This window comes from Sander lucioperca, chromosome 19 (genome assembly GCF_008315115.2).
Source record: "Sander lucioperca isolate FBNREF2018 chromosome 19, SLUC_FBN_1.2, whole genome shotgun sequence".
Classification (NCBI taxonomy): Eukaryota; Metazoa; Chordata; class Actinopteri; order Perciformes; family Percidae; genus Sander; species Sander lucioperca.
This window is the reverse complement of record NC_050191.1, coordinates 12,069,671-12,081,130: the sequence shown is the minus strand read 5'-3', so window position 1 is coordinate 12,081,130 and position 11,460 is coordinate 12,069,671. Positions and strand designations below refer to the sequence as shown.

Here is an 11,460-nt window from a genome sequence, read left to right as displayed (position 1 = left end):
TATGTAGGCCTAATGCAAAAGTAAATACACCCCTTGTTTCATCAACGGTTGCAATGACAAAAAGTGTGCTCTCTCTTGAGAATGAGACCCTGTGTCTCAATGAGATTACCTGTATAAATAAAGGTTTAAAAAAGTGTGTATGTTTTTGTACAGTTTTGCCATATCTCATTGGAATAATCTGCCAAAACATGCACTTTTTATGTTTCTAGTTTAAAAAGGCTTCAAAAACCATTAAAGAGGTTATTTTTCAAGACAGTCTTGCAGTCAGTAAGACTCAGTGGGGAAGCCTCAGTAACAGTTGTGTTCAAATGATCCTTTCAGCCCTCTTGCTGCTCTCTGCTGCCAGTACCACACACTGACACCACTCCCACCAACAAGAGAGTGAGCGCTCGAGCCGGTCTGTCAGTCTGCCTCTGCAAAGGTCACTCCTACAAAGAGCTAGAGGAGTTTGGACATCAGCCAGGAACTCTAGAGGGAGGGAGGAAGGGGGTAGAGCAGAAATACTGACAGCAGAAACAACAGAGACAGTCAGGTGCCTGAGGCTGCTCTAACGTCAGCTGCCCCTGTTAAAGGCCAGGAGTTGAGAGGGAGCAACAGACAACTAAACTACACAATATCCTCTTCCTCTCTGCTTGGGGGGGCCGTGATGCTGTTATGGGGTTAAAGGTGGACTGTGATACTCATGTCACCACTGACTTCCTTTTTTTGGGTGCAGTTTCAATCAAAAAGCTTTCCCAAGACATGATAACACACATAAAAGGTGAACACATCTTTTAATCACACTCACCTGGGTGCTTCCTTTTCTTTGGCCTTTCAGACCCCAGAATGATATGCTAATAATTAAGCTACTATTAGGAATATTTGGACATTTTGGGAAATACTCTTTTTCGCTTTCTTGCTGAGCTTTAGATGAGAAGATTGGAGCCAGCAGGTGGAAAGTGGCAACCTCCGTTGCTGAACATAAAAATTGCAAAATTGCAGTTCATCGAGTGGCCACTTGAGGCTGGCTCCAACAGTGGGTCAATCCCCATAGACCTTCATGTTAAAAACCACGTTTCAGTCTCTAAAGCTAAGTTCCCCCTTCATGACAACTGTGGTGGTGTTTATGACTCACTCGATTAAATTATATTCAGGCTTAAAGGTCCAATGTGTGGGAATTTCTCCCATCTAGCTTTGAGATCATATATCACAATCAACTCTCTCGCACCACGCAGTTCAAAGTACGTATTACAGCTACGGTAGCCTTCACTCTTCAAAAAGCCGGTCTCTTGCTCTTTTCAATATACTTTTTCTTTTTCTGGGTGAAGAATAAAACTCCTGTTCCTGAAATTTGGATTTTGAATACGTGTGGTCCTCCATGTTTCCTTCTTCAAACTTGCCGGGGCCGGGAAGCGACGATACCCGTTAGCAGCATTAGCAGCACCTGTGAGTTCATCATGTGACAGCGAAAACGCGAAAGGTGGAGCAGTATGTCCTGTATGTCCCTTACCGGCTAACGTATTTCAAGGTGGCGCATGAATATGGAGCATCTACCCCAGTTCATGCAGATGCAAATGTAAAATTTCAAGCCAAAAGGAATACTTGGAATTGATGGTGGTGGTAAATATTCATGAAAAAGGACAAGTTTGTGAACGGGCAACACAGATTTTGATAATGAACGAGTAAACACGTTACACACTGGACCTTTAAAGTTCAGCATAATTAAGGGCGTGGTCACTTTGAGTGACAGGTGGCTGTAGTGACAGGAGGCTAACCACTAGGCTGCATCTCTGCAGCCGGTTAGCTTAGCTTAGCATAAAGACGGGAAACAAGAGGAAACAGCTAGCCTGGCTTTGTGTGAAGGTAATTAACACTTTTACAATATCATTGCTTAATTTACACAAGAACAAAGTGTAAGGACAACAATTAGACTATAACAATAAAGGTAGTTTCCTTCTTACATGTATAGTCTTTTTGACTCTGGTAAGACAACGTTTTCCAAATGCAATGCTTTGAGCACCACCAATGAAACATCCCAAATTGTAAAAAGTGAGATTTTTCATTATAAAGACGGTCAAGGTACTGTATAAATACTAACTAAATAATAAATAAGTATCAAAAGGCTTAATCCACAGAGAAATGCACACAGTCTGTATGCACAAACTGTGCCTTTAAACAAGCCGTCAGGAGTTCTGTACAGTTGTGATGTCACAACTATACAGGTAGAAAGTGCCTGCTAAGTGTAAACATGTTCTAGTAGAAACCCAAAATACAACTTGATAATGAGCATAATACGGGACCTCTAAATTCTGTTTACCTCCATTGTAGCCTTTTGGGTTGAAGGCAGAAATTTCAGAGACTGAAACTGAAACCATCTGCAAGGTTAGACACCAAAGGGGAAAAAGAGACAATGTATGCTTTTGTGATTTGGATAAACTGACTCTTTAATCCACTTTCCTGCTATTTATGTTACAGTTTCACGTTGTCCCTTTACAATAAAGTTCTTGTGTTTCGTCACTGTTGCACTCCTGAGACACATGTTGAGTTATGGGATGTGTTGACACAAGTATTTGCATGAGGAACGTGATCCTAACAACACTGAGGGTCCGACCAGCCGTCATCATGCTCTCTTGTGACAGCAGGAGGGGCCAGAGAGACTCTGTGATGCCCCGACGGCTGCTGCAGTGACATTCTGCCCGGCCCTTCTCTCCACAGCTGGATGTTTTAGTGCTTGCTGACTCAAGGGATGCTGCCACCACCGCGGAATTCATGAGGAAGCAGGCGTCAAAGCGTGACATTGAGGACCTTGGGGAGCAGTACCCGTGAAATAGTTCATTGCAGGTGTCGAGGAGGAACACTGGTGCTTCTGCAGAGGACACAAAAGTTCCTCTGTCTGTGTAATGTGGGTGACCTTAGGAGGAGCTGTACTGAGGAGTCTCCATGCAGGGTGAGCCAACTATAGACCTATATCTAATCTTCCGTTTCTCTCCAAGATCCTTGAGAAAGTAGTCGCTAATCAGTTATGTGACTTTTTACATAGGAATAGTCTATATGAGGACTTTCAGTCAGGATTTAGAAAGCATCATAGCACAGAGACGGCACTGGTGAAAATTACTAACGACCTTCTAATGGCTGCTGACAAAGGACTTGTCTCCATACTTGTCTTATTAGATCTTAGTGCTGCATTGGACACTATCAATCATACCATCCTGTTACAGAGACTGGAACATTTAGTCGGCATTAAAGGAATCGCACTGAGCTGGTTTAAGTCCTATTTCTCTGATCGATCTCAATTTGTTAAAATCAACGGTAAATCCTCCAGTTACGATAGAGTTAGCCATGGCGTTCCGCAAGGCTCAGTGCTTGGACCAATTCTTTTCTCCTTGTATATGCTTCCTCTAGGCAATATTATTAGGAAACATTCAATTAACTTTCACTGCTATGCAGATGACACCCAAGTATTGTCAAACTTGTCAATCAAGCCAGATGAAACCAGTCAGTTAGTTAAACTTCATGTGTGCATTAAAGATATAAAAACTTGGATGACCTACAATTTTCTGATGTTAAACTCAAACAAAACTGAAGTGATTGTGTTGGGCTCCAAACACCTCCGAACTTCATTATTTAAAGACATAGCTACTCTGGATGGCATTGCCCTGGCCTCCAGCACTACTGTCAGAAATCTAGGAGTTATTTTTGATCAGGATATATCCTTTAACGCCCATCTAAAACAAACCTCAAGAACAGCCTTTTTTCATCTTCGTAACATTGCCAAAATTAGAAATATCCTGTCGCAAAACGATGCTGAAAAACTAGTCCATGCATTCGTTACTTCCAGGCTGGACTACTGTAATTCCTTACTATCAGGATGCTCAAATAAGTCCCTTAGGACTCTCCAGCTGATCCAGAATGCTGCAGCGTGTGTTCTGACAAGAACTAAGAAAAGAGATCATATTTCTCCTGTATTAGCTTCTCTGCATTGGCTTCCTGTTAAATCCAGGATTGAATTTAAAATCCTTCTCCTGACCTACAAAGCTCTAAACGGTCAAGCACCTACATATCTTGAAGAGCTCTTAGTACCTTATTGTCCCACTAGAGCACTACGCTCCCAGAATTCAGAGTTTCTCGTAGTTCCAAGAGTTTCTAAAAGTAGGACGGGAGCCAGAGCCTTCAGCTATCAAGCTCCTCTCCTGTGGAACCAGCTCCCAGTCTGGGTTCGGGGGGCAGACACCGTCACCATATTTAAGGATAAACTGAAAACACTCCTCTTTGATAAAGCTTATAGTTAGGGAGTGAATAGAGTAGAGGGAGGCAGGCCGATACAGCCCGGTCCGGTTGGGGAGAGTTCTAGCCCTAACAGGCACCTCTCTTTAACCTGTCTCTCTTAGTTATGCTATTATAGTTCTAGACTACGGGGGGAGTTCCTTCCTCCCTGTGACACACCAAGCTGCTCTCTCCTCTCTCTTTCCTTTTGTTTCCATTTGTGTGCATCCTTGCAACCAGAAATGCTTGTTACTAACCTAGCTCTGGGGAGTTTACTCCCCGGAGTCCTTGTGTTTCTTTTCCTGCCCAGAATATTCCCTCGGATTAGGGTGGCACCACGATCTTGGTTGGAGCGGTCAGTGTGGTCCAACGCTCTGCAATGCCCTGCAGTGTCTGGCAATGCCCTGCAGTGTCCGGCTGCGTCCTGCCAAGCGTCTGCATCTTGCTACGCCCAACGACGCTGTGCTGTGCCATGCTACATCCTGTAACGCCCTCAGTGCCCTGTTATGACATGAACTACTACGACTACCATTTGTAGTCACTGTTCCATTATCCTTGTGACTATTATTGCCACTGTTCAGCACACCCCCAACCCCCAACCGGCATCGTCAGACACCGCCTACCAAGAGCCTGGGTCTGTCCGAGGTTTCTTCCTGAAACAGAGTTTTTCCTTGCCACTGTCACATGACACATTAGCCATTGCTAATGATTGCTCTTGGGGGAATTACTGGAATTGTTGGGTTTTTGTAAATCATAGAGTGTGGTCTAGACCTACTCTATCTGTAAAGTGTCTTGAGATAACTCTTGTTATGATTTGAAAATTGAATTGAAATTGAATTGTGATATTACTCTTTCTCCAGCTGTACACCGCGCTGAGCAACAGCCACCGTGGCTCATGACTGTTATATTTAATGCCATTTTCCAGCTCACTTCCTGCGGTTTTCACCCTCAGTTGCCATTGGCTGCCTGAAGCATGTCACTCCAGCTGCTATAGAATTAGTCAATGGCATGCCACAATGGTCAGCGGTATAATGTAACTTGACCATCTTTCTTTCAAACTGCAAGTCAGTGATAATCAGTCCTGCAAGGGGGGGGCAGAGGTGCTGATAGAAACTCATAAGCCAGCATGACATGCAGCAAAGGGTGGCAGGTTTGATTCGTACCGGGGACGCTGCCAAAGACTCAACATACATGGGGCACACACTCTACTGGGTGAGACAGAGGTCGCCCTGTGGAAAATACTCTCATTCGCATTCCTGCCGAGGGTTAGACGAGAAGTTCGATACCACGGTCATGTCTGTAGGATAAAAATGAAGGTAGTGTAGCATAAAGACTGGAAACGGGGACAGTTAGCCTGGCTCTGTTCAAAAGTAACACAATCTGCCAACCAGCACTTCCAAAGCTCACTAATGAACACGTATCTAGTTTGTTAAATCCAAACAAAAACAATAGTGGTTATGAAACGATTTCTTGGCTAGGACCAAGGGGGTAAGCGAGCATCCGGAAAGCGTATCTCCTATGGGGAGATTCATAGCCTAACAAGCCATCACCTTCCGCTAGCATTCCATTGACTGCCATTCACTTCCATTGACTGCCATTCATTTTGAAAACACTTTGACAGCAAATAACTTTACATCTGAAGTGTTTAAAGACTCTATTTGTCCATTGTTTATTTCTAAAGAAACACGACAATGTATAAAATGCTCCATTACCTTGTATCTCACGTTATGGCCCCGTAGCAGCAGTTTTTGTAAAAATAGGCTAACGATTGTGTCATCACCACGCGACTTTGTCGCACAGTAGAGAAATTACCGTATAGTCAGGAGAAGTCTATGGGAGAAGCTTGCAGGCAATCGGGGGTACGTGGAGGCATACAGTCTTTTGGCACAGCTACCAGAAGACTTACACATTTCAGACAGGTTGCTCACGTCACATCTACGTCGTCAAGCTCAGTTTGAGGCTGCGCAGTACACTCAGCCATTACCGGAAAAGTGCTTCTAATGGACTTCACTGGTCTCCATCGACGTCTATGGCATCGCTGAGTCCATTTCTTACAAGTAACTTCCTGGCGCCTCTTATGGTTGCCTGGCAACTGGTCCCAGACAAAAAAAAAGTTCAGTACATAACCCAAGTAAAACCACAACCTGACGTTTTTACACTTGTTTTTGTTCGGATAAAACAAACAACATATAATGTGTTACAGTGAGCTTGAGAGATGCTGGTAGGCTAATATTCTGTTTCCCTGTTTCCATCTTTGTGCTAAGCTAAGCTAAAATAAGCTAAGCTAGGCGACGGCTGTAGCTTCATATTTATCATACAGAAATGAGAGTGGTATCAATCTTCTCAACTCTTGGCAAGAAGATGCAATATTCCCCAAAATGTCAAACTATTCCTTTAGTACAGTTTTGCTGTACCATACTTTACATTTTATACTGCCTTGTATCACATATCCACAATAATTTAGATGGGAAATCTGACATCTGTAGTTACTATTTTTCACACAAAAACGTTTGATGATCTTATACAACATAATGCATTATTCTGTGAAAAAAAATGAAGCTCCACATTGACAACAAAAACGCTGCTCATAAACATAATGCTGAGGTGATAATAAATCATATAATATGCTGCAGGCCTATATATCACTATAAGTACTAAGGTACACACCTCAACATTTACCTATACTCCAGTCTGATACAGATGCCAGTAGGTTTGTTCCAGACAGGAAACACTACTCCTCTCTCTGTGGTTGATTCAGCAGTGAACCTTCTGCCAGGGTAAGGAGATCTCTGCAGTCTTGTGTTGAGAGTAAACACTGACACCTGCCCACCGCCAAGAGACTGGACGTTACGTTGAAATCAAAGCTCTGTAATATAAACCAGTGACTTACAACAGCTGGTGACTGACACCACAGTTAAACAGCAGGCACAGGACAGATCAAACACAGGCTTTGGTTACCTGGAGACCATTCTCAGCCAGTAACTCAGTGAAGAGAAAATGTGAAAGTTAACATTTACAGACCAAAGAGAACACCTTGACCAAGAGTGATTTAAAAACATAGGATGCTTTTCCCTTATTATAATTTCTACAGGACCTTCAGGATTCCCGCATACTGTTGAAGAATAATTAGTGCGACATTCAGGGAAACATGCTTATTGGTTTCTTCACGTTAGATGATGAGATGATCGTTAAGACTCTTTGTATGTTAAATATGAAGCTAGCTTAAATATGACAGTTAGCATACAGACAGGAAGCAAGGAGAAACAGCCAGCCTGGCTCTGTCCATAAGTAAAAATAAATAAATAACCCAGCTACAAACACCTCAAACACACATGATAAGTGTAAAAGCTAAATTGTGATATTTCTAGACAGGATTATGTACTGAATTCTTTCTTGGCTGGCACATAAACCATCAATCTTCTAATCTAACTCTCTGCAAGAAAGAATATAATATATAAGAATAATTCCCAAAAATGTTGAACTAATCCTTAAAGCTTATTTTCTTTATGTCCAATGCGCTCATAAATGAAAACCTATTATTACAAAGGAACTGAATGGCAATAAATACCAATTGCATGTCAACATTTACAGAGATACATTATTTTTGTTAGGTGCATAAAAACTGTTAAAAGAAAAGCATTACACTGATAGGATCTTTATGTTTTATTCCAGCACAAGTCGTTTGTGTTGTAAAATGGCTGTGTAGCTAGGAATTAAAGGAGAAGTACAAAATGGAAAAATTACAGACAGCTCTAGTATAATTTGTTTAAATCCCTATTTGTGTTTATTTCCTAAAACCACATCTTAGGAAAACATTATTTCCCTGCCTTCTTTGGAAACATGGTCAGAAAATCAAAAAAGAAAAAAAAAAGTGAAAAGATGAAAAGAAAGAAAGATGAAGCGTCATTTCAAGTCACTCTCACGATGGAGGGGAATCTAAGAGGGCCGCTGAATGAATCACATTTACAGCCTGATTAAAAAAGTTTTTATCTACCCAGTCAGGTAGCCCTTTTTTGACTTTACACAGTTTCTACAAACAGTGGCACACAGGGAGGACAGTAAACTACTAAAATGCACCTTTTATGCATTAGTTTGACAATGATAATTGCTGGTCCTCCATAATTTTCCCAATTAAAGCAGGCTAAGCAAATTACATATAACTGACCTCAAAACCACAACACAAGGACATTTGAGAGAGAACAGCTGCATCATTGCAGGGCCCTGCCAGAGTTTCCCTCGTCTGTGAAGAGTGATCCCTCCCTCACTGGCCCGGTTTTAGCTCGACACCATGAAACCATCTTTATAACAAATGTTTGGATTGCGGTCTACCAGGACATCCAGTAAGGCTCGATAGTCAAGGTTTTTCCACTAAATCCTGATGATTTAAAATGTACAATGGTACAAATTCGAAAGTGGGCCCATGTGTCGCTGTGCAAACGTTGTGTCAGCCAGCACACAGACGTACAATAGCTGTAATGTCTTTAAGCAAACAACTTCCTGGTCAGGAACTCAACAAAAAAAACAGAGTTAACACTGAGAAGTGAAGGTAAAATCCTCGCTTTCTTGTTTAAATAAACAAAACAAATCATTCATATTTGAAATGAAAAATCTCTGAAATTATCATGGACCAAAAGAGAAACGCTGCTGTCATTTCCAACAATGAAAACTCTTCCTCAGCTTCGTTATATACAAGATTTAAACATATCATGACATGAGGACGACAGTTTCATGTAATTTAAAATGAATAAAAATTGACCACTCATGGTGAAATTGCCGCCACACTCTGTCACAGAGCAACACGACATGAATCATATATATCAAAAATGGGGGAGAGGGAGAGGGAGGGGGGGAGAGAGAGAGAGAGAGAGAGAGAGAGAGAGAGAGAGAGAGAGAAAGAAAAGACTACCACACACACACACACTCACTTAGGCAGGTTATGCTGTAAATTTACAGTAATGACACCTACAGTTCTGTAAGCCAAAATCTCTATTTTAGAATGCTGAACATTAGGGTAGCTTTCTATAAAAATCATATCCCCCCCCCCCCCCCCCAAGTCTTTTTCCCACCTGACGACACTAAGCATATGGCTTAAATATTTGTAAAACGATGTAGTCCAATGGGGGGGGGGGGGGGAGAGTCTCTTGCCTTCTAGAGATGATCCACCAAGACAATGTCTACTCTGCTGTGTGTAGCTGCACATGGCTCTGTGTGTGTGTGTGTGTGTGTGTGTGTGTGTGTGTGTGTGTGTGTGTGTGTGTGTGTGTGTGTGTGTGTGTGTTTGGACAGCAGATGGTGAAAAGGGGAATCCACAAAGAGGGGGTTACTTTTAGGGCAATCCGACTGCAATTCTTGCCCTACGTGCCACCACTGTTTTTTTTTTCTTTTCTTTTTTTAAATTAGCACTACGGCACAGTCTCCTCTTCTTCCCTTCAATGTCTGACACAGAAAACGATCCTTAATTCAAGCGCCGCATCATAGCCACCATTCCCTTAGGCTTTCAGCAGGGCTGCCAGTGTAAACATGATCCCCCTTTTCTCAGTGAGCTCAGAACACTGCCTCAACAGACAGGTGAAAACAGGAGGAAAAAAAAAAAGTCAACAAAAAGACATCAACAACAAATACAATGGCCGTTGTTCTGGAGATATGCAGGTTAAGGGAAGAAAACAAAAGAAATGAAAACATTGACAGCTACCACACAGGAATATTTCCTGGGACAGGGAGCAGGTAGGGCAGTATGGATCCTTAGTGCAATGAAGGCCAGAGGAGCAGCGGGCTGCGCAGCCTCAACGTTCATACAGCCACTCGCTCTGGAAGGTGTGGCCAGCCGGCTAGTCGGCGGGCTGAAAGAGAGGTCCAGCGGGCTTCATCAACCCTCGCCAGGAAGAAGAATAAGGGCAGACATTATGCTTCTAGTCACATATGTTCACTCACACACGCGTCCATACATACTTTATACTCTGTAAAACTACTACGGCTAAAGCCTAGGAGCCGGGGGAAGAGAGAGAGTTCGGTCCAGAGTGTCCCCTGGAGGAGTCCTGAGCCTCATTTCGTTCACTTCGAATAAAAAGTTATGTACGTGTGAGCGTCTACGTGTATGAGGACGTGTAAACATCAAAATGTGAGTCGTGATGAGTGCGAGAGATTATTCTGCTAGGCCGTTGGAGCGAGTGTGTGGTGTTAGGGTTGTGTGCAAGTTAACTATGCCTGTGACCAGTTTCATTTTGTATTGGTATTTGTATTCCGTGTGTTTGTGTTCTTCCTATGTTTTTTGATTCCTATTAAGTCTCTCCACTGTTGTAAATGTACATTCATCAATCGAAGGGGGCTAGTATGACGCTGGGCCCCACACACCAACTGATCCTGAGGCTTTTCCAGTGGTCCGATTAAAGACTCTCGCCTCATCAGCGCGCTCAAAATAAACAGCAGTAGAGGTACCAGAGGACGCTGTACCACATGTAGCCGGAGGCGAAAGCAAACGACTGGATAATGCACAGCCACACGGGGTCGAGGGTCATCTGCCGGGAAGCTGCCTCCTTGTGTCCGTCTTCAGAGGGGAATGATCCTGTTGAGGAAGACATAAATATAGATGAGTCAGAATACTGCTCTTATGCATAATAAGATGTTAAACCAAGATGATGTGATTTATAGTCCAACTGAAAAAATCTTTTCTGAAAAAAAAAAATAGTATATATGGCCTTTGTGTTTGTTTTGACTTGAACTTAAGTAACTATGGAGTACTGAGATTACAGGACTACTTGTTGCCGTGAGTTTTGACAGTCTTGTCATTTGCCGTCACCACATCTGGACCCATGAAAGAGAGACGGCTAACGCTAGCTAGAACCTCTCTTTTGTATGGTGTGCGACCAGGGTTATTATTAGAGATGAGCCGATACTGATACCAGTATCGTATACTGATACCAGTATCGTATCGGCTCTGATACTGCCTAAAACGCTGGTATCGGTATCGGGAAGTACTGGAGTTAATGCACCTCTCCTCGCCCTCTTTGCTATCGGTCTGCTCAGCTGCTGTGCTGGCTCGATGGTGCTTTAAGCCCCCAACTAAGCCTTCAAGGCAGTGCTGCGACCGTTGTCTTCAACCATAACCATTGCCTAATCCTAGTGCCTTCCAGGTAGCGCTGCCTGGAAGACGACGTTGGGGGCTTCAAACACCAAACTCCGTGTGCTGCGAGGATTGGCGGTAAACTTTTTTCTTTTTAC

General features: G+C 42.9%; 1 protein-coding gene across 1 annotated transcript in view; it reads right to left on the bottom strand.

Moving 5' to 3' along the window:
• Positions 1 to 9,291: 9,291 nt before the first annotated feature.
• Positions 9,292 to 11,460, bottom strand: part of lpgat1 (lysophosphatidylglycerol acyltransferase 1) — a 44,982-nt gene continuing 42,813 nt past the window's right edge. Inside the window, exon 8 of the mRNA XM_031322555.2 lies at positions 9,292 to 10,804. Coding sequence (XP_031178415.1) covers positions 10,653 to 10,804 — 152 coding nt within the window. The 3' untranslated portion in view covers positions 9,292 to 10,652. The remainder of the gene's footprint in view (positions 10,805 to 11,460) is intronic.